General features: G+C 50.8%; 6 protein-coding genes across 6 annotated transcripts; 1 reads left to right on the top strand and 5 right to left on the bottom strand.

Annotated features, from left to right (window-relative positions):
- Positions 1-1,277: 1,277 nt before the first annotated feature.
- BGZ61DRAFT_536259 (uncharacterized protein) lies at positions 1,278-3,013 on the bottom strand (the record flags this gene model as incomplete). Its single annotated transcript, XM_046254370.1, has 7 exons — positions 1,278-1,427; positions 1,515-1,558; positions 1,612-1,639; positions 1,693-1,851; positions 2,343-2,635; positions 2,662-2,773; positions 2,837-3,013. 7 exons carry the CDS (start codon positions 3,011-3,013, stop codon positions 1,278-1,280), a joined length of 963 nt encoding a protein of 320 aa, XP_046099919.1.
- A 1,126-nt stretch (positions 3,014-4,139) lies between these two features.
- On the top strand, positions 4,140-6,768 carry BGZ61DRAFT_536258 (putative beta-glucosidase; the record flags this gene model as incomplete). The annotated part of the gene is made up of 6 exons (XM_046254369.1): positions 4,140-4,233; positions 4,285-4,599; positions 4,660-4,817; positions 4,917-5,311; positions 5,361-5,763; positions 5,818-6,768. The coding sequence occupies 6 exons, from the start codon at positions 4,140-4,142 to the stop codon at positions 6,766-6,768; spliced, it is 2,316 nt and encodes a 771-aa protein (XP_046099918.1).
- A 3,732-nt stretch (positions 6,769-10,500) lies between these two features.
- Positions 10,501-12,156, bottom strand: BGZ61DRAFT_536256 (FAD binding domain-containing protein; the record flags this gene model as incomplete). Its single annotated transcript, XM_046254368.1, has 1 exon — positions 10,501-12,156. The coding sequence occupies one exon, from the start codon at positions 12,154-12,156 to the stop codon at positions 10,501-10,503; it is 1,656 nt and encodes a 551-aa protein (XP_046099917.1).
- Positions 12,157-12,537: 381 nt separating this feature from the next.
- Positions 12,538-13,335, bottom strand: BGZ61DRAFT_496951 (uncharacterized protein; the record flags this gene model as incomplete). Its single annotated transcript, XM_046251076.1, has 3 exons — positions 12,538-12,730; positions 12,788-12,935; positions 13,059-13,335. 3 exons carry the CDS (start codon positions 13,333-13,335, stop codon positions 12,538-12,540), a joined length of 618 nt encoding a protein of 205 aa, XP_046099916.1.
- A 504-nt stretch (positions 13,336-13,839) lies between these two features.
- On the bottom strand, positions 13,840-16,068 carry BGZ61DRAFT_481926 (uncharacterized protein; the record flags this gene model as incomplete). Its single annotated transcript, XM_046249350.1, has 4 exons — positions 13,840-14,912; positions 14,961-15,005; positions 15,063-15,830; positions 15,888-16,068. 4 exons carry the CDS (start codon positions 16,066-16,068, stop codon positions 13,840-13,842), a joined length of 2,067 nt encoding a protein of 688 aa, XP_046099915.1.
- Positions 16,069-20,024: 3,956 nt separating this feature from the next.
- On the bottom strand, positions 20,025-21,744 carry BGZ61DRAFT_520831 (FAD binding domain protein; the record flags this gene model as incomplete). The annotated part of the gene is made up of 4 exons (XM_046252465.1): positions 20,025-20,299; positions 20,404-20,615; positions 20,680-21,377; positions 21,433-21,744. The coding sequence occupies 4 exons, from the start codon at positions 21,742-21,744 to the stop codon at positions 20,025-20,027; spliced, it is 1,497 nt and encodes a 498-aa protein (XP_046099914.1).
- Between the last annotated feature and the right edge of the window lie 1,113 nt (positions 21,745-22,857).

Below are 22,857 nucleotides of genomic sequence, written 5' to 3'. Positions count from 1 at the left end.
AAGCCGCGTAATCTAACTGCCCTGGCCCCTGGATTGACCTCTGAAGTTAGACTCGTTTTCTCCGGTGAAAGCAGCAGCAATGATAGATATCATTGCATTTAGTATTTGTTCATTCTTTCCATCTCACCAAATTGACCCTGTTTTTATGGACTAAAGCTAACCTATAAAAGGCTTAGATTTCCCAAATCATTAGGTATATAAAAGCCCAAAGGCAATAAGTAGGGGAAGGATTCAGGGCGTCGATACGGTAGACTGCTTGATCTTTTTCACTTGCACGGCACCATCCACCCAGATTCCCGCTTTCATCCCTGCCATGCCGGTTCACTCAACCTTATCATGGACCTCTATCGCAGGCCAGAAACTAAATATACCGAAAAGCATTGTGGAGACGCTTGGTGCGCTATGGCTCTGCCTGGGCTTCGCTGGTTGAGCAAGCTAACAAGCCATGGTTAGTTGGCACCACCGAAAGTGTCCATCAGTAAAATATATCAACGGTAGCGAGACCCCGGAGTTCATCCCGACCCCGGTGGGCAGCATCAACCAGGTTTCTAGCAACCGTGATTCTGCCTTGATTAAGTAGTCGATGGGACGCCTGGCCATTCCGCCAGAGTAATTAAGCGTTGGGTATGTAAAAATAGCTCTGCTATATATCTTGTTGTGCGTATTAGTGTCTCAGATAATTCGCCTTGCTCTAGGTGTCTATCTGTGGAATATTGAGCAGTCTCTAGCTGGATTCACTAAAATGTGATGACAGATCTGCGCATTCAGATTCTGGGAGATAGCAAAGCATTCCATATGTATAACTGATTTAGAAATAAAAATTAAGAGTGCCTCTAGTGTTTCACACCTTCTCGACATTTCATAATCCTTGTGCGACTTGTTCATGACCCCAGTATGGATCTGCTTGTTAACGAAGCCAGTGGGGGGATGTGAAGCGTCCTGAACGAAAAATGCTGAGATGATTGTGATGATGCCGAACGCGGAACTAGCCAAGGAGACGATTATGAAAGTGTCATGTAACCCAATTTTCGTACCCTCGCCGACTTCAGGAAGAATTGTATCATTCATGCCTGGGACACTGCCCAGAGCCGAGGCAGTTCCATTACCTATAGCCGTAGATAGACCCGGTAGACTGCTATCGGGGAGACCAGCTTTCGTAACAGCGGAGGTGATTTCGTGTGGCAAGAAGACCGCCAGCTTGTCAGTGAAGATGGAGACGCAAATGCTCACTGTTTTAAAAAGTCTCAGTACAGGTGATCCTCATCTTCCTGAAAGGGTCACTTGCAGGCGATGGTGCCAGTTACAGCTCGCATAGAAGCAAAGAGTCCCTGGGCAGCACGAATATCCTCGAGCGGAACAACCAAACCAGCAATGAGGATCGCGACGTCTTCGACCCAGCCAACACCGAAGCCACCCAGGATAGTAAGCTTATTTCCGTTAGTGGATTGTCTATCGAGGCCTCATGGATACTTATTATGATACCTAAGCTCTGATTGCTTTCGTCGACAAGAGACATCAGGGCTGAAAGGACTGCGAGGAAGACACTCGCAGTCGCCAACTGCCAATTGAGTCAGCCCACCGGCTTGAAAAAGGGCGAAACCATAATCTCACCTAGGGCCAAGCTGGCACCGGTTGTACTCTGAGGAGGTAGAGTTAACGCATAGTCTGGAGGTGGAAACATGATTCACATACCGACATCAGACCAATGATGCCATTGGCAGTGGTGAATAACACGGTAATCGTCATCGGCCAGAGCACGTTTAGACAGTAAAATACCATTTGGCCCACACAGCCGACAATAAGAACGGCAGCAAAGTTCTGGATCTTCAGCAGCTTAATGGACTTGAGAGGCTAAACCGGGGTCATGTACATTTCTGGTTTGGTGTTAGCGACAACGAGGGCCAAAGGGGATGTCGAGGCACACCATATTAGGCAAAAGCAATGAGCGTGACTCCTCCGACCACAATCGTCGAGATGACTTCAGCGCTCTTCCAAAGTTATGTTCCTTGTCCCCAAGCTTGGTCTAGGGTCAGCAAATTGTACAATCTTCACTAACAAAAGCAGCTGGGAAGCCTTGCTAAATCTAAGCAGAAGTAGGATAAGACCCGAGCAATAAAGCAGAAGCCCAAAGTAGTCGAGCTCCTTCAGCTGCTGCAGCTTGGTCTGCTCTTGGTTGATCATGTGGAAGTTTGGAAGGAAGTAACAAAGCGCTTACAACACGACCGAAAATCCCGAGAGAATGGCATTTAGCCAGTAGCACCACGTATACTCCGTTAGTCTCGCGACTTTCTTGGAGACTGAGTGCTGAAAACTGGCCTTCAACCGAGCTCCGTGTACTCTACAAGGGCCTGCCCAATGGCAGGGCCGAAGCCGAGAGTAGGGAAGATTCCGAGGGTAATGAGAGCTTGGCCGTAAATGCGGTACTTGTTCGGAACAATCTCCTGGATGGTAAGCATATAAAGCTGCTGCGCGCCGCCAGCGATGCCAGAAAGCACCGTTCCAGCTATCACAGTGTTGACCTTTTTCGCTCGCGCGCAAACGATGGAACCGACGACGGCGCAGAGCTGAGCACCGATCACGACGGACCGGCGGCCGATGATGTCGCCGAGACGGCCAATGTCAAGAGCAATAGCCGCTTACTAGAGTGAAGGTGAGAGCTACTAAGTAGATGTTGGGTGACGGACCTGGTGCCTAGGTTAGCGGTTCGGGCGTTGGAGGGCAGGTAGCGAGCGAGCGAGCCAATCTCGGCATCAATCACAGAGAGGACATTGATCTATTTGTCATTAGAATTACTACAGTTCAATAAGACAGCGGAATATTACTTGATCAAACTTACGGGCATGGAATAGCCAATGAAGAGGGTGTTTGCCGTCAAAACAATGGCGGTAAGGGTGCCCAGAAGTCGGAATGATCGCCAGCAGCCCGGGTCAATGCTCTGATGATTATTGTCTGCTGGGTTTTCCACATGGTTGGCTTGGATGTCGGCGGGATCTTCCTTCCCAACTGGTGACATGGCTGGAAACGAATCAGAGCAAGTGGACTAATGTGAGCAAGACTTGTAGAGATGGCCAAAGTGGAAGAAGCAGCTTGAGATTGTTTATTTCTACGGGAGAACACGGCCAGATAACTGTGATGACAATATAGCTATTTGGCAGAGCCGAGTCTGCCGAAAGGCAAGGATCCAAACCACGGCCAGTGAAAGCAGGAAATCGATTTCCTCATGTCCACTTCCTGATATGTCCTGGGGATTAGTGGAGACAGGTCTAGCCGTGGAGGATGTGTGGGGAAATGGAGGCGTGGAATCTGGGGAATGGCGTCGGATTGCATCTTCAGAGGCGGCTGTCATTGATGCCACCCACGTGCCAGTGTTGTATCATGTAGATAGGGCGATACGAGTCTAGACCGTCAGTAGTCGCACTACGGTCCTAAAGTTGTGTATCGTGTGCTACGTAGCTCAGGAGATCTAGCTCTTGTGGCGGGCTTGGACGCTGCTCACCCGTCAGCCCGACCTATTTTGCCGCTAAACTGGCTTCAATCTTCGGCTAAAGGTACACGGGCTGAAACTTGATCTCTGTTCATATTTCCTATTGCGGTATGCCGCGTGCGATGGACAAGAAGATTTAACTTCTCGTATCCAACTGTCGCACTAAATGGCCTCATATTATCCATCACAAATATGCTAGCGGAATGCTGAGTTTACCCCATCTATGCGGATCCATCATAGTAACACTACCACCTCATTGCCAACACAATCAAGTCACGAGCTGCAGTCATCACTCTAGAACCCCAGTTGTCACGTCGCATCCAGGTTCTGCTCTTCCGTGATGGTTACCCTAGACCTCCGTATGGAGGAGCACCGCTTGAACATGCAGGGCCCACCGTGGGTACCTGCTCTTGGGCGAGTTCCGATTGGACCGGGGCAAACGAGCGGTGAAACCCGCGCCGTGAAATTATGATCGTCGTGACCGGGAGCCCTGTTCCTTCCCCCTCGTGTCCATTTCCTGGCGGGCCGACTGAGCCTGCTTTCACACGCTTTCACACGCTTTCAACGCAGTCTTAATGAGACTTCTGAGCTGATTTCGAACATGTCAAGACCAGTCTGAATTGTTTCAAGATTGAAGCGCTCTGACCACGTCAATATGCGGTCGCTGCTTGTTCTGCTCGCGTGCGAGGCTTTCACGCTCGTTCCGAGTGTCTCAGCCCATCCTTACTCTACCGACATCAATCCGTCTCGTAAGCGCATTTGTTTCTCCCTGCCTAATCTGCCTTGCTAAGTGCTTCCAGCCCTAGGAAAAGGAAACGGGATCTGGAAAAGTGCCTACGACAAGGCGCAGACGCTAGTTGGCCAACTAACCTTAGAGGAGAAGGTAAACATTACTCGAGGTTTTTCCAGCGACCAAAATGTTTGCGCTGGAAATACGGGATCCATTCCTCGTCTAGGATGGCCTGGGATGTGCTTGCATGATGCGGGCAATGGCGTAAGAGCGACCGACTTTGTCAATTCATACCCCTCCGCAATCCACGCGGGTGCTGCTTGGGACAAGAACTTGACATACTTGAGGGGCTATTACATGGGAAAAGAATTCAAGACCAAGGGAGGTGGGTTCAAACGTTCTTGTCTTGGTGGTGATCAGCCTGAGTAACTGACATGTAACCCAGTGAACGTGTTGCTTGGACCCAACGCTGGTCCTCTTGGGAGATCACCCTTGGCCGGGCGCAATTGGGAGGGATTCTCAGTTGACCCATATCTCTCAGGGCAGTTGACTGCCGAGACTGTGAGAGGTCACCAAGATGCCGGCGTCATCGCGAACCTCAAGGTAAGCTATAAGCAGTTTCTGTGCACCAAGGCAGCTCGGGTGACCGGGTTGTTGGTTCTCATCTTTTCACCTCGACTAACCGCTGGTGTTTCTACCTAGCATTTCATCGGAAACGAGCAAGAAACCTACAGGCGTCCCTATTTCGGTGTCGAAGCCATATCATCGAATATTGACGATAAGACGTTGCATGAGTACTACCTCTGGCCCTTTGTGGACGGTATTAGAGCTGGAGCGGCTTCCGTCATGTGTTCGTACAACCGTATCAATAGCACCTACGGCTGTGAGAACGACAAGTTGATGAACCAAATCCTCAAGACCGAGCTATCTTTCTCCGGGTTCGTGCTCCTTGATTGGAACGCTCAGCACAACCTCCAGAGCGCCAATGCAGGGCTAGACATGGTGATGCCGCGTGGGGGTTCATGGGGAGATAACCTGACGGAGGCGGTACATAACCACACCATCAGTGAAGAGAGACTCACGGACATGGCAAGCAGGTGGGTGAAGTGTCCATGCCGACGATGTATTGTGACTGACGCGGGCTAGGATTCTCGCGGCGTGGTATCTCGTTGGCCAAGATGTGGACTTTCCAGTCCCAGGAGTGGGCATGCAGAACCTTACCCAGCCCCATGAAAAGGTTGATGCCCGTGTCCCTGCGTCGAAGCAGGTGATACTTGAAGGTGCAATCGCGGGGCATGTCCTTGTCAAGAATGAGAACGGGGCCTTGCCGTTCTCAGCCAAGCCGCAGATGCTCTCGGTATTCGGGTACGACGCCACGGTCCCCAAGACCAAGAACACCGACGTGCTGTTCCAGCTGGGGTACATGGCATCTCCCGAGATGGGACAGGCCACTCTTGGCACTGAGCAGCACTTCGACCAAGCTGCGCGGGGAGGCACAATAGTGAGCGGGGGCCGAGCCGCTGCCAATTCGCCCGCATATATCACCGACGTTAGTTCCAGCGTTCTGGATCGTTGAGATACGTACTGATACAAGACACAATAGCCACTCAGCGCCATTCAGCAGAGAGCTGTCAGGGATGACACGTGGGTCAACTGGGATCTTTCGTCCTTTGACCCGGACGTCAACGCCGCCAGCGATGCCTGCTTGGTATTCATCAATGCCATGGCCACCGAAGGCTGGGATCGGGACGGACTCCGGGACGACTACTCCGACGGCTTGGTTCTCAATGTGGCCTCAAAATGCGCTAACACCATAGTCGTTGTTCATGCTGCCGGTATCCGCTTAGTCGACCAATGGATCGAGCATCCCAACGTCTCCGCAGCGATCATCGCCCATGTTCCTGGTCAGGATAGTGGCACCGCACTCGTCCAACTGCTCTATGGAGAGGCTGGGTTCTCTGGAAAGCTGCCGTATACACTGGCAAAGAACGAAAGCGATTATTCCGTTTATGAGCCTTGTAAGAGGCGCGACGCTGACGATGTTGATCCGCAATGCGACTTTACCGAAGGGACGCATCTCGACTATCGCGCCTTTGATGCAGACGGGCTCACGCCGCGCTTTGAGTTTGGGTTCGGCCTGAGCTACACCACATTCGAGTACTCGGCCATGTCAATCAAGAAGGCCAAAGCCCCCGGCTCGGTCGAGGAGAGTCATAGTCTCTGGCGGCCATTTGCGACTGTCACAGCGACGATCAAGAACGTCGGCCCCCACTCTGGAGAAGAAGTCGCCCAACTCTACGTGGCGATCCCTGATAGCGCGCCCAAGCAACTGCGTGGCTTCGAAAAAGTAGCGCTGGGAAAGGGAGAGTCGGCCAGGGTCCAATTTGAGCTCTCTTATCGTGACTTGAGCGTCTGGGACGTTGTGTCTCAGCGATGGAACCTCCAGCCAGGTAATTACACGGTGCTTGTTGGCGCTAGCAGTCGCGATATACGACTATCAGACGGCTTCCGGGTTTCCGGAGCAAATGTTGCGCGATGGGTGATCCAGGCATGACACGGGAACACAGCGTGATGGACTGCTTGATATGGGTTGAATCCTGGCTCGCATCACTCCAATGAAACAAACCGTGATGCACATCGCGTGATGGAAAAGACTTTTAGAAACCGTCTGACGTCGACGGGGTATCCTGGGAGCGTTTTCATTACGACAGACAGACGCGATTCAGTCACGTTGAGCTGAAAAAGCAGTCGGGGGTTGTGAATGTCGGTTAATATAGGGGCATTGACGGCCGTCGCACGTGTGAGGCCGCTTAGCTCAATCCGATCTGCGACACGTTTCTTAGCCTGCAGGCTAGGCCACGTTTAGATTGCTAGGCTCGTAATTCACACGGAGCAGTCAGTTGCCGCGTGCTGGGCGGGAACGGGTGCATTACTCGCGTGGTGACTACCGAATCTTTAGCGGGAAATCTTGTCTAGCATGGACTTTGATGGAGAAGTAATTGTCGTATCCCGTCATTAGAGAATCAGCATGGACTAATTCCAGGCTAGTCTGAGATTGAGGCACTGCGTAGTCCGTGATGATCCTGGAAATCCGCGTGGTAACCATCACGTAGTGGCACACTACGTGGGAACTATCTTGGAGACGGTAGAATTAGAACCAGGCTAGAAATAAGGCGGCCTGATTAGCGTCGGAACGTGGCCGGCACAAGGGTGCAAGATCCAAAGAAGCAGCCGGGCTCATGGTGTTGGAGACGGCCCTCGACTGCAACCAATGATGATCCCAGACTGGTGGAGACAACACGCGAGAGTAATTCCATCATTTCGACCAGGGGCGAACGTGGCCGCCCGGGCATAGCGCTGACTTGTACACGTGGGATACGCGGAGCCGCAGCACGCGGAGCCGTTTGATGATAACGGCGAGATCGGTTTCCAGTTTGCAATCTTGAACCTTCTTACATAGTCCGCGAGTTGCCATCGTCGACACCAACGCACACTGTGGCGCCCGTTGTATACTGTTGATCTCTTGTGACTGTGACTGATCCCGTCTACAGAAGGAACAAGATATTCTTTTCTTTCTTCCCCGCTCCTGGATCAATGTCGCAGTTCGTCGTACGACTCGCCGAACCCGCCTCCTCCTCTCCAACAATGGTCGCCAACAGGATCAACCAGTCATCGTCTCGCTTGCTGAAGACGACTGACGATGACAGGCAACTCTCAAGGGTAAGTCTAAAGTCCATCATTTCCGACTCTTGCCGGCTTTTCCCCGCTCGCCGAGCCAGCGAATACGTCTCCAGATGTGCATTCTGCCCCCATTCTGTGATTGCTAACACGAACACCTCCAGGATCTGACTGATCTCTTTTCTACCCTTATTGTCAGCCTGCTGCCTCTTGAAGCCCGCCGCGTCCGGTTCTCAAAGGTGGAAAACACATTCCTCGCTGAAGATGCCACCCACAATCTCGGCAATCTGAAACTGCTACAGTCAAACACCATGCCTGATCCTACAGACCCATCCCGTACTGTTGTTTCCACCTCAACCACCATCTTTTCCATGAGCAGGACCATGGCGTGTAACCAGTGCCAGCGCTTTGTTGATGCTCACTACATCGAATCGGCGGATGGCAAGCATGAGCCCGATTTTCGCGTGAAGGGGGTGTGGAAGCTCACATCAAAAGGCATCACAATCCTGAACTGGTTTTGCGCAAAGAATGGCATCGAGCATGAGCAGGTCCAGGATTTGATTGGCTTCATTTCGAACCCCTTGATCATTTTGGAACGAGACACAGCGACAGACAAGCTCCTCCTCCATCAAGGTACTATCGAGGTCATCTTCCGTCGACTGATTGGGGGTGGTGGACGTGGAATGAAGGCGGGTGCGAATGACTACAAGAGCATCACTGGTACTGAGCGCAAGGTCAACGGACGGACGTATGTCGATACATACTCTGGCCAAAGTATCGCCGACTGGCTGCTGGATCATGCGACGACTATGGACTTGCGAGAAGCCGTCGATGTTGCATCTCTTTTCGTCCACTACGACATCATCCAACCGATTGTTCACGACCAAGTCTGCATGTCCCAGGATCCCAGATACAAGCTCTTCCAGCCAACTCAACAGGCGGTCTACACGCTCTCCCAGCATGGTCAGGATCTGGTCGAAAACAGCAGCTCGGGGCGCACCTCTTCGGAAGGAAATTCTCAACACAGCAAACACAGCACGACAGACTCCAACAGCCAGAGGCTCGAGAAGATCCTGGCGGACCCAACCCTCCGACTGCTGTTCCGGGAGGGCCTGCAAGAAACCCACTGCGAGGAGAACTTGGCGTTTTACCAAGAAGCCGAGGAATTCGTACGGCAGTGCAAGGCGGCTTCCGCCACGCAGACCCCGACGGACAAGGCCTCGATTGAAGTAGCCAAGGAGCTTTTGGCGCAGTCGTACATCATCTTCAATACCTTCCTCGCCCCTGGATCTCCACGAGAACTCAACCTCAACCACCTACTTCGCAAGACCCTGGCAGACCAAATGACCAGTGCCCAATCCCGGGATGCTACGATAGTCGACACACTCCAAGAAGTGACGGCTCTCTTCGAGAGTGCCCGGAATTCAGTGTTCAAGCTGATGGCGAGCGTGAGTCGAACGATTTAAGTAGCCATGCCAGTCAGTTGCTAACAAGTACCAGGACTCCGTACCAAAATTCATCAACAGTCCGAAAGCCGAATACCAACTGGCACAAGCCGGCGTACGATAACTATACAATTGCAAGTAAAATGGAGTGGAATAGAAAAGAAAGCCTGGGACATCTTTGCGAGGCAGTGCGTTGTGGTGGCTCGGGGCATGGCATTTTCCTTTAACGAAATACCCTTTGTAGATATACGCTCGCTCTCTATTACAGGACGGTGCATTGGGATATATAGCGGGTCGAATTACATTTTAACATCATCATCGGACACACTTGTCGGTAAGCCGTCTTCAATACCCCAAGGGGAAGGACGCAAACTACATTCTCTACGATTTACTAAGTGTGGACAGAGTCGGGATGATAGAAGGGTGGCATACCATTTGTACTTATAATTTTGAACATGCGCATGTTCTTTTCAGCTAGACGACTTTAGATATGTTTCATTGCGTATATCCTGCTCTAGGTCTGAAGACACTATGGCCTGACAATCGTATAGATTCTTCTTAATGTATTGGTGAACAGTGACCTTGTCAAAACTCTCACTGACGCTCGTTCACTACTTCGCCCCCATCTAGCTTAGTTTATCAGCAACAATTCCTTCCACAACGTGTAACTTGATACAAATTTTTCGTCCATTTATCCACTATCGTTGAAGCACATGGCTGGGCGGCGTGCCGGAGCTTGTGGGGTAAAGGACGGAGGCGTGTCTAGTTCAGGTATGGTCCAACTCCCCGGAAAATCATCATCTTGATGGTAATCGCCACAGGGAGGCCCTGGCCCCGTTCTACGCAATGCGGGGGAAGCAATAACCGTGGACATGGGTACATTCTGATTGCCGTGGCCCGCATATCGTGCTCCGCAAATTTGCTTTTTCCTCGATCGATTTCCGATGGCCTCTACGAAATATTATCTGGAGAATTGTAAATAGTACTAGTGCACACCTAACCTGAGATATGTTGCAGTTTGAGGAAGATATAATTCCAGTCTGTGTCTGTTTCCCTGGTATCGATCGATGAATACAAAATATTGCTGGCTATCATAGAGAGGAGATTATACAGCATAAGGTAAAATTGCTTGAAGAGGGTCATTTGGAGATACCCCCTGACTATTATCGGCAAAGAACTTGTTTCAACACCTGTTCAAGCCTTTGAGGAATATCAGAACTGGCGCTCCACGCACGCCATGCAACAAATCCATCCGGACGAACCAGTATCGCCCCTGTCGTCGAGATGCTGGCCGAAGACTCCCAGTAGCCCTTGGGTGTTATGAGCTCACAAGCGGGGCCAGCACGATACGCCGCTATGCTGACAACCAGGGAAGAGGCCACCTTCGGGGCAGCTTCGCACCACTCGTTGCCATCCGCTCCAGCAATTATCACGAAGCCTTTGCCTAGCACATCAAGCGTGGAGATCCGACGGTCTTCGAGCTGGACCCAGATATGCGGGACGCGAGTCCCGGCTTTTCCACAGAGCCCGAGGATCTGGTTTGGAGTTGGAATCAGCCGCATTGTTCTCCAGAACCAAGGCGTCGTATCCTCTGTCATGGTTGCTTGAGAAGTATAGATATAGCCATATCCAATGAGTCTCGGTATCCTGTACATCAAAGCCAAGATTGCCGAGGGATCCTTTCTCAGCGAGAGCAGGCCATGCTCATCGGATGCCTCGCCTGATTCCTCCGCAACAAGGCGCCCGATTGGAAGTCGCTCGGCGTCGTAAGTCGCCAGTAGTGAGGGTGTTGCTTGTCCACGTAGAACCGCCGCCAGCTTCCATGCCAGATTATGAGCATCTGCGATGCCAGTATTTGCACCCTGGCCGCCCCAGGGTGGCATCTGGTGGGCTGCATCACCAGCAAGAAATACACGCCCGTGTTGGAATTTTTCGGCGACCCGCACAGTTGGTTCCCAAGGGAGAATGCTCTTGATCTCAATCTCAAGATTGGGCAAACCAATGGCAATCTTGATTAATTCCCGACAGCGCTCGGGTGGGAAATCTTTAATTTCTTCATTTTTCTTGGGATCATAGGAAAGGTGGAACACCCATCGGTCATGGTTGTTGATGGACGCGAACAAGCCCCTTACTTCTGGTCGATTGACTAAACACAAGCTGAACTCGCGGCCTCGTACCAGCTCGCTCATATCGGCTTCAAATAGGATATTCAAGAGATATCCCAGTGAACCGGCACCCGTGGTTTGAACACCAAGCGTTTGCCGAATTGGGCTGCTAGCCCCATCAGCTGCGATCATGTACGCTGCATGAACGATAGATTCAACGTTGCTTGAGCGATCGCGTAGTGTTGCAGACACCCCATCGTCGTCTTGCTCAAAAGCTATGCATTCGACATTGAATCGTAGATCGCCTCCTTCATCCCGAGCCGCTGCAAGGAGGACCGGTTCAATCATGTCTTGGGTTACACGTGTTCCATCTACTGGGCCAACATCGATAAATGCCGCCCCCGGCAGTTTTCGCGGGTGTGAAGTTTCGTTGCGGGCATGACCCTCGATGACCTCGGCGAGGGAATGTCCTTGATACATGCCGGTGCTAGGAGAAAGAGACGCACCGGCTGCACGGACGGCCTCATCGATTCCGATTTCGCGGTAAAGCTCCATCGTGCGGCGGTTCACACCGCGAGCTCGTGGGTGAATGGAGGTGCCCGCATGGCGCTCCACCAATACAGATTCCATTCCATGGCTGGAGAGGAAAAGGGAAGCAGAGAGACCGACTATACCTCCTCCAACGATTAGAACTGGGACGTAGCATGTCGCCATGGCAGCGATTCGATCTAAGACAGGCTGTGAAAGATATAGATTGGAAGGGTCGAGTAAAGAGGTTTTATACAACATTCACAAGAGCAAGATGTAGTAAAATGTCAATTATATGTGATTACGCACTCCTTCGGTTGTTCCATTGTTAAAATCCGACGTCGTCAAAATCCGACAGTCAAAACCCGACCTTGTTAAAATGCGAAGCTGTTAAAACCCGACACCGTATCAATAAAATTGCGTAGAAGACTTCAGTTCACACAGTCCCTTTTCTTACATGGAATATTAGTATTGCAACATTTATCTTAGCATAGGCTAAAATAATTTCTAGCTGCTTTCATGATACGATCCAGGTGCTATGTCCAGAGCATGCAACACCAGAGTGGTCTAGCAGACCCAACCATCGTCAATGTTCTGCACAGTGCCAGTAATAAGACTTGAACCATCCGATAGCAACCATTCGATCAGGTTGGCTACCTCCTTTGACTGACTTTTCCTCCCTAGGGCGATATGACTCAGGTCCATCTCCTTGCCACGGATGTCAGCGGAAGCGCGAAACATTGGCGTCTCTACTGGCCCACTAGAAAGAAGTCGCATTAATAGCGGAGCCGAACCGGACAAAAGGAAATATACTTACGGGCAAAAGGCATTGCAGCGAATCTGCCGGGGTCCCAATTCCTTTGCTGCCGTCTTAGTCAAGCCCAGGATAGCGTGCTTTGAAGCCACATACGACGCATTACGAGGAATCCAATCAAGCCGGCCACGCCGGGGGCGTTGACGATAGACTCGACGTCGTTAAAGTGTGGATCTGTGCCCTGAGGCAGTTGAGAAGCCCCTTTTGGTTCACCCCCACGACGAAGTCCCAGTCCTCGTCATCAATGTCTTGAATAGCTGTCTTGTTGATGTACTTGCCGACCACACTGCGAGATTATCAGAGCCATCTAGTTTGCCAAATGTGTCCACGGTTGTCTTGATCCAGGCCTCGACTTGAACTCTTTGGCGCACATCGACCACTGTTCCGATGGCGGTGCCGCTGCTGTTATTGATGTCGAGTACGACTTGCATTAGCGCTTCCTCTTGGATGCCTGCTAGTGAAAGCTTGGCCCCTTTGGTGGCGAGCAGCTTGGCTGACTCGAGACCCATTCCGGAGGCGACCCCGGTGATGACAATGACTTTCTTATCCATGATGTGCGATAGGAGATATAGGAGATAAGTAAGAAGAAGGGAAGGGACCTCTGTGGCCACGTCTATTTCCGACCGGAGAATGAGAGGAGCATGGTTTTATCGGGTCATTTCCCATGGGCGTAAACGTAGATTCCCAACTACCGAGACGGTATTCGGGGCCAATCCGGATTTAAGACGAGCAGTACGTCTGAATGGCACATGCTGTCGGATACTAGAAAGATGTAGAGTAACATTCCCCGGCTGTTGTCTTCCTATAGATGTCATGCTAATCTATGAGTTCTAAAATCTACAATGATTTCAAATCAGTGCCGCCCATGGCACGTAGTGGGAGCGGTCAAACCGGATGTTTGCGCATAGTTCAAAGCAGGGACACAAAGGCATCTGAAAATTGAATTATTATGTTTTCCGTCTGTTTCAAAACGAAGAAGTCTTCAAGCCAACCCCTACTTCTAAATATTCACCACCCGTTGTCCAGTCTAATGTCGTTCATTCCAACCTCTGGTATTACACCGCCTCTTCATCGTTACCATTATCCGCCTGCGTTGTGGTCGTATAGCCCGTGCTCGCAAAGTTAGAGGTGGTATTGTGCTCCACCCCATCAACTATTTTGAATCGCTTTGCCCCAGCAATTGTGTGACTCACTTTATTAGCTTGTTCCTCCTGTTCCCAAGACAGGTGCGGCTTCTCTCTTCGAAGTCTCCGGCGCAGTGACATTGGCTTTCCTGGACCGTCCTTCGAACTTCTGAGGCCAATTGTCGACAACCCATTCGGCCCAGAATCGATTTCGTGTAGATCGAAATGATACGTCAGATCTGTGAGCCGTAGTTTGGCCTCCATATGCCATTTCTCACTGCCGGGACCTTCGACGGAGAGATCGAAAGGATTACCCCGAAGCAATCCCTTTTCGTTTTCGTCGATGTCGTCCGCCTGAAGAATGTTGCTCTGGCATGCCCAGGAGATGAGATCGGCGATGGAGATATAGTCTCGTGGGAGATGCCTAGAATATCCCGACTCCAACCCCTCGAAAGGTATCAATAGTACCAATATTGCCATCCATGCGATTATAGTAATGCTAAGGGGAAAAGAGAACAAGACGGAACTTTCGTCGCCACCAACCTGAATCGTGGTGCTTGCGCCGACGATGATTGGAAGAGCACGATGTATAATCGCCAGCAGGGATGACCTCGCAACCTTCCAGTGACCCCTCGTCATGGCTTCGTAAATGCCTATTATTTGGTGACAACATGTGTAGTCCAGGAGCAAGGTTTCATCTGCTTTCCCGCCGTTGTGCAGGTGGACAAATGGTTCGGTAGTTGCAGCGAAGAGTTTCATATTCTCCCAAAACTCCAGGAAATAAACCGCAATGGTTGTCAGGACGAACCCGAAAATGAGCTGCGCGATGTCGCTTGAGACAGGAGGGTTGATCTCGTACCCCGAGTCCTTGCTGCCGAAGATAAACACAGCTATATAGCCAGCCACGAATAAAACAGCACCGACTGTGTGCAAGATGATTGCTGGTTTCTGTGTAATGCTGGGCACAGAGTTGTAGCCAAGCTTGTCTAGCTTCTCAGTTGATACTTGGATTCGGTCAGCCTTTCTTCAACTGTAATTGTTTGGTCACGTACATTGAAGACAACTGTCTCCTCGTTCTTCGATGGAGCTTTGCGTATCTGCAAAACGGGTCAGCGTGATGGAGGGGTTGATTGCGACTCTAGCAAAAAACTTACCTGTGGGAACTTCGCCGAATCCGTACCACAAAGCGTTTCCACCACGACGCCAATATCCCAATCTCAGCTTCAAGGTTCCAAGAATATCGATCATCGATTTTCTGTCGGCAATGCAGCTACCTTCGAACTTGTTGAGAAAGTTGGAATGACGAAATAAGGCAAGGTGATCGGCGATGGTTACAATATCCCATCCCTCGCGCAACCCAGTTGACTGGCGGCAGTATAGATAGATGATGACAGCCAAAATGTATACCTCTATAAGTATGTATACGACGGAGACAGCATAGAGCGCCCAGTGGGTGACCTCGGCCGTGTCGCTACCATCCATACTGAGCAAAGAGGCCTTTAACCCTTGAACGCAGTAAGACAAGAACCTGTAGAAATGAGAGACGGCCAGTAGCCAGTTTCGAGTAGTCAGAGCATCCCAGACGTCCTGGAGGGGAATAAATCTCCGAAATATTGTATCTTTTGCGTAATCACCTTTGGGTTTCGCACAGCGCATGAAAGGCGTGATCCTGGAGAGGGTCGTGATAATAGACTCTAGGCTTGAGGAAGTAACTGTTCCTACGATGGTAGGTAGGAACTGGATGACGAAGTAGGCCCATCCTTTTTCGAGATGAAACGACTCCTTGAAGTATATTATAATCAACAAGCCAATGACTAGGCCATTGAAACATAACGTGCAAATCAAGAACCACAGGCGGAGAACCATGGGCCTAAACTGGAGGTTGTCGGGGCCTTTGTCTGGTTGCAGGAGTCGAGACCTGTCTGCGCCGTGTTAGCAAAAACAACAACACTACTATAACTGGAGTCATAACGGCTCACTCTCATCCTCCTCCTCCTCAGGAGCAGCATTTGTTGCTCTACTATGCGTGGCAGTTGAGCGCCTAGTATCGTCACTGTCGTGGAAGGCGGGATTTGGCGAAGGGCGGGCCAGAGATGCCGCCGGGTTGATTGCCGCGCCGTGACTTGCAGGGCTGTCAGTTTGAAAGAGGGTCATTTCCATTTTTTCTGTAGACTGTCGAAACTTTCAGGCATAGTCAGGTATGGAGCTGGCAAAATGTTGTCGTAAACACTCAGGGCATATGGGCAGCAGCCCGTTTTAATAACAGGACCGAGGCTGTATCGTAGCCAAGACAAACCCACGGAGTGCCCCAAATCTTACATCATAGTTATTCAGCTCCTTATCTATTTTGAACTTCTAAAACAGCCACGGGCGGATTTATGGCGCGGACTAAGGCACGTGGTGCCAGCCTGGTTTTTGTGGCCAGCCTGATGATGAAGTCCCTACTATGCAACCCACTCCAGCCCAGAGCGCTACATGCTGCATGCAGCGCCACAGGGCTTGAATACGAGGAAAAGGATTGATAACCCTGGCACGTTTTCACAGATTTGGGGGCGGTCTGAAAGCAGGCTTAGTAGAACGCTCACTCGTGACAAAATTACGCAACCGCCTCAAGGCCCTCTGCGTTTGCCACCTGTAAACCCCTGCATCCACCACCAGCGAGAAAGTGCATAGTCTCAGCCTGATTTTCTACTTGATTCCATTCGACTCCGCGATGGCGACCACGACAGGGGTGCTATCTCCCGAAAGCCTCTGAACAAAATGTGCATTACCAGCCTCCATCCTCCGTCCGAGCCTCAACCTAAGCTGCCCAAAGTCACTCTTGCACGTTCCAATTCTAGGGCTTGGTTTTTTGAAAGGAAGGTCCCAGGATGGACTGGCTGACCCTAAATCCAGCCCGTCAATACTAGAATCTACCATGTTAAGCCAAAGTTGACTAGTGATACGTAGAATTGCACATCATGTGTACAGGCGACTGCCGGCCCGACCAAAGTGCAAATAGTCCTAAATTTAACCTGGACTTCAGCTTTTGTTTCGGTTCTCAAGGCTCGGGATAAGATGCCGGAGCGGTGTGCCTCTTGTCTCTGCCGCAGCGCAAGGCTCTACCCCTCGTCAAATTAGCGGTACGAGGAGAGAGGGCCTCAAGCCCTCCAATGTCCCACCGCATACCCTGCATACAGGGGAGAATCTTAAGGCTATCTGGCAGTCAGATATGGGGGCGAAATTCCGGCTCAGCTGCTGAGGAGGGGATGTTTACGCGTATCAAACCACCATCCAACGCTGCTCTTCTGCCATGGAATATGCAAGGCAACCGGCGTTGACAACCATTCGTCGACATTGCATTCCCTAGGTAGTGGTCCCACTTGTGGAATTTTATTCACCATATACCCTTGCATTTAGGCGTAGTGCTGCCCTCATGCCACCAAATGTTCCAAACTGCGATGACCTGGCTTGGCTGGGCAAACTGGCATTGAGTCTGGAGTCACAGAATACTAATTTCGCCTGATATTGAGTGAGGGAGTGAGCAGAGGACACTAAGAACACACAACCCGCCCAGAAACAGAGCTGTGATGACTGCGATAGTGTTGTGTCGGAAGGGTCGGAAAGGGTCAGGTTTGGGGTCCGGATAAATCGGACAGCTGGGCAAAATAGATAGCGTTTCCAGCTGATACCGTTTGATCAAATAGACCTTCAATAGGTCCCCAAAGAATAGGTTAAAAGACTGTCAATTAAGAAAGATGAGATGCTAGAAGGATGATGCTTGTGTTCTTGGCTGGAAGGTCCTGTCCGAGACCTTCCCAATTTATGGCCCCAGTAGGTCTGGCTACCGGTCCTACCCGATGCAGCATTTCCTGTTGAAGGAACCCACCAATCCTAGCCCTAGTGGCTGCAAGCATCCGATCAGATGACCTTTATCCCTAAAGACCGGAAAGCCCCGACTCAATATCCTACTATAAAGTATAGTACGGTCCTTTTGGAGTGGCCAAAAGTAGGATCTCTTTCCAGTAGCTCACGTCTGCATTAATCTGAGCCCCTGAAGATGTCTTCCGGAAGTTGCCAACTTACCACCCGAAGGCCCAAACCATGGAAGTTCCTTCTCGGTGCCCACATCCAACATACTATCAGCATCGCCATGACTTAACGGATTACCTCAGGCATAGCCACAGTACCACCAATGATGAATTGCTTGCTGGAGGACTCGAGTACGACATCTATCATCAGCATTTGGGCTGGGCCCTCAATTGCATGTCCTAAACCCCGCAAATGTTATTGTCAGCGAAGTTGTTATGCGACTAGCCTTGCTCTCTGCATTGCATATAGATGAGGTAATTGGGATTGTGCGTGGTTTGAAGCAGCATACGCCGGCCGAATATTCGCTTCTGACATGGTGAGGGTCAGTTTGTTGGATGATTCGGTCTTTAGTAAGTCACTGACTGAAGAGGCTGCCGAAGGTCTGTCTTCTGTTCACAGCCCCCGGATCAATATCTGTGGCTCGCGATCTCCCTGCTTCTTTCAGTCAGTTGATTGTAGCCAGTATTAGACCTCCCAATGAGAGACTTTGGCTTGATACCCTACGCTGAATAAAGCGAGGTACATGCGGTGACCATAGGGTTCAAGAGACATGCGATGAGTTCCTGGGGCAGTTCACTCTTTGTATTCGGCAGGCGTTACAATCTCTGAGTATTAACGCAAATCAACATGATTATACACTGCCCCCGAGTGGTTGGATAAGGTGTATCGCTTTCACGTTAAGTCTCAGTGGATCCATCGAATCATCGGGTAGAAAGGGACCGTTGTCGCTTTTGAAGATATTATCGGTACATGCTGGACGTAGATGAGAAGTCAAGTTGGTGCAGCGATTTACCCCAGTGGTGAATTCCTCGGCCATGGAGTCATTTAGAATCTAAATCGGCCTTGAGTCTATCCGAATGAGGCCCTAAACCAATCATGTCGAGGCTTACGGGATGATCGCAGATTCGCAGTCTCCGAACTTGAGCGATCAGGTCCACCTCATTGGCCGTCGGTTAAACATTATCGCCTACCAGGTCGGGTATCCTGTCAGTTAGCCAGATATTTATCGGATGTTAGCTGAAAAACTAATTCTAAGCTTGTTAAGCATGCTAGGAAAGTTGGATTACGACGTTAAGTCGGCTCGATTTCTTGATAGCTCAGTTCCTCCGTCCCCGACCCGGGTCAGACCCCCACTTAGTTCCCAAATACACCAAGATCGATGGCTCGGAAATGGGACCGGCCCTTGTGGTCCTCTCTCCCCTGGATGCACTGCTCATACGGGGTCTGAAGCTCAATGGAAGCGCCCGGGCCCACAACCCGTTGGATGGGTTCTCATGCTTTCTGGGTTGGCCACAGGCATTCGTCTTGGCAAAATCATGGATCAGGTCAGCATATCTGCTTTCTCAGCTTCATCCACGACCGAGTAACGTTTTAATCCAGCTCCATAACGGCACACATACTATTCTTGGCACCATCACAGTGGTACTGATGATTCTCCAGCCCATCCATGGGCATATCGCAAGACACAGAATCAGACTTGATGGACCATTTGGTATGGGCGTGTTTTAACATTTCTCGGCATCATTACTGGCGGATTGGGTCTCAAGCTGGCCGGAAACACTACATCGGGGAACATAGCCTACGGTACTATTGGAGGACTCGTCAGTCTGGCATATATCGGGGCCATTACATACATCGAACTCAGCTCATTGCGGACTAAGATGAAGGCATCTGACACAGAAGGAGTTGAGTTTCAAAATGGCTCAAACTAGGATGCCGGACTCAAAGTACACGGAGCTTTGGCTGATGCGCCATGATGGAAATGCATGGAGGAAATTGGTAGCAACATTTGAGTCAAGAGAAAATTGCGCACGGTCCATATAAATCTAATTTGAGCATTGCTTTTTAAATAACAATGGCAATGCTCTATGCGAAGGGTAAAAATGCCGGTCTCTAATACACCAGGGCTTCTCAAAGCCCTCAAACAATTGTTCAATCTTCTAATGCAATGCAACCACCTAACACCCCACCGTACAACCTCCAAGGGAACATGCTAGAACACACTTTCACTTCCTCTCTTAGCTCAACTGGGAGCTAACACAGCCTCAGTTAGAACCGAGCTTGAATCCACCCCAGTTCAGGCGGCGGAACACTCCAGCGGAATCGTACGCCTCCCGAACATCCCGAAGCCTTCTGACATTCTCGAGAGGGAAGCCGGGGAAGGGGTCCTGGAATTCTCCGGCATCGCCCATGTAAAGGAATTCCGATGCAAGACCCAAGGCTTGGTTTTCCGCGTGCCAGTAGTCAACAAACGAGCGGGCCCAGTTCGTCATGCGCAAGTCGTCGGTTGCCTTGCCCCAACCAGTTGAGAGTTGCCACACTGTTCACAAATGTTAACCTTGCACTTCGGATTGTACTAAACAAGTCGGGGGGTCATAGTGTCTACTCCCGGTGCGAAATGATGTGGGCGTGGGGTATACTCACGAATGTATGGCTCGTCATCTAGGAGGCCCCAGGTATTTCCAACCCCGTTGTTCTTTGCAACAGATGCAGCGCTGGCGGGGAGAACATTCATAACGAAGGTAGGATAAAGTCCCTCGACATCACTGATATCTTCCACAGCCTTCTTCCATGCCTGATAGATCCGGTACAACTGGGGCCCATCGGGCTTCATGGTCTTGTGGGCGAATTGCACGCTATACTTCAGTTAGTAGGTGCCCAAAGTACGTAGGAGACATCCTTAGATGTAACTTGACTTACCGAAACATTCGCAGTGGGGACTCAAGTTGGTCATGCCATTCAATGGGAGGCACCACTCTGTTCACTGTCGCCACCGATGGAATGGCAGAGAAGTTGGCAAAGCTCGAGGGAGGGGATTCCGTTCCTTCCTGGACGCCCAATAGCGACGGGGAAATCTCTCCCGCCGTGACGTTATAGGTGATGCTGATCACTGAGCCCGCTGCAATATCAGGGCTTTGGTGGCTGGCGATGTTGGCGGTGGCTTTGATGAAGTCCTCCACAGTTGACTCGTTGAACTGCTGGAGGGTCGTGCTGATGAGTGGGATGGGAAGCGCCTTGATTGTGAACTTGGTGACGACTCCAAAGTTGCTGCCGCCACCTTTCAAGCCCCAGAATAGTTCGGGGTTCTCGGTCGAATTGGCCACGACTTGGGTTCCATTGCCAAGGACAACGTCATAGCTTAGGATGTTGTCCATGGTCATACCGTACTTGTTGATCAGATAGTGGAATCCGCCGATGAGGCTAAGTCCAGGAACACCAATGGTCTTGAGACGGCCGCCAATGCAATACAGGCCGTGCGGTGCAAGAGCTTGGTAGACATCAACCCACCGTGTTCCAGGGCCGACGTCAACACTTCCTTTATCGTCCGCCACCGTGATGTCTGTAAGCTCGCTCAGAGCCATCAAGACTCCACCGTCAATGTTGTTCGATCCTGGGAACTGAAATCTGTGTCAGCATTGTGCCTAAGTCACTCGGCTTCCCGGGGACTCTTACGTTCATGTGTCCTCCTCCCCTAACGGCAAACTGAGAACCGCAAGAGCTGAAAATCGACAATGCGTCTGCGACCTGGTCGGCGTCTTTCGGGAGGAAAATGCATTTCGGAGATAGGTAGGAGCGGATATCCCAGACGGCTGTTGCCTCGGTGGTGTAGTTGGTGGAGTTGGAAGCAAGCACCGAGGTGCCATACTCAGCAGAAAGCTTGGAACAGGCACAACTAGCGCCAGTTTCCAAACTGACGGTAGGTATCTGGTCATAGGATGCGAGCGCAGCGCCTGAGAGGGCGGCCAAAAAGATTGCTGAGAACATGGTGTAGTTGGCTGAATGTCCAAAGCAGTGATGAGTGAGGGTAATATTCGCCAAAAGAAGGGGAAACAGGAAATCTTTTAAGGCCGAATGTTTCTTAGCATGTAACCTCTCATGTCCATCCCAATTTATCAAATACGTCTAGCGGTCTAAGAGTCTATGACGAAAACCTCGGTGGCTCAGAATGGTTGCCACAGTGCTACGTGGCACGGAGCTCACTGCCGGCGTCTATTCCCTTTCGGTCTCGCATTGCACAGACATTTCGAAGAGATCTCCATCTTTTCATCCTACTACGTAGTAGTTTCTGGGGGGCAAGGGCCGACTTGGCAGCTGCCGGCGGCATTGTAGACGGCATTGCAAGCATGGGATCTGGATATGCATGCAAGATCTAGATCTATCTTTAGGCATCGATGCAAAATCGCCGAGCCGGAGAAAATTACGCCACCCGTGTCAGTACCGGAACTCAATGCGCTCAAGGCTAACAATGAATGACGACGGGTCCTTTCATCAGCCATCAAATGCATGTTGTGGGCTACCAGACGGAGTCCAAACAACTAATTTCGGGCCCATCAGGCTTGGAAAGTTTAAAGTCGATGTCGGTTTCGCGGTCGGTTTCGGTTTCGCTCTCTGTTCACCAACACCTTAATAGAAACAGGATAAATAATTCCTAGCCACCCCAACTTGATCCTATCGAGAACAGATCCTCATTCATTCATTTCCCTCAAACCCTTGCCTGACCTCTTTCGATATGGGCACGTTTTGATGGATCATGCACTTGGTGACCAGTCAGTTACCCCTACCCCAGAGCTACCTCAATGTAGGGTCCAATCTCCCCGGGAATTGACCTCAGCTGTCAAAGCACCGAAACATGGGAGTTTAAGATGGATTTATTTATTGGAACTTCTTGATCATTTTGTTATTTCTCAAATGCGACCAGTTGAGGCCATGATTGATTTTTCCAAAGGGTTGGCGATGGACTCGCAGACGTGGGGTCGCAAGCCTCCGCGTGCCAAAACCCCACGTCCGTGCTCTTGCCTACGATGGAAGACGGGGAAGCCGAAATCCATCCTTTCTCCATTTACCACACGTTCAGTCACGTGGATACTCCAAACGCCC

Source organism: Ilyonectria robusta, assembly GCF_021365365.1.
Source record: "Ilyonectria robusta strain PMI_751 chromosome Unknown BGZ61scaffold_20, whole genome shotgun sequence".
Classification (NCBI taxonomy): Eukaryota; Fungi; Ascomycota; class Sordariomycetes; order Hypocreales; family Nectriaceae; genus Ilyonectria; species Ilyonectria robusta.
This window is presented reverse-complemented; position numbering and strand designations above follow the sequence as displayed.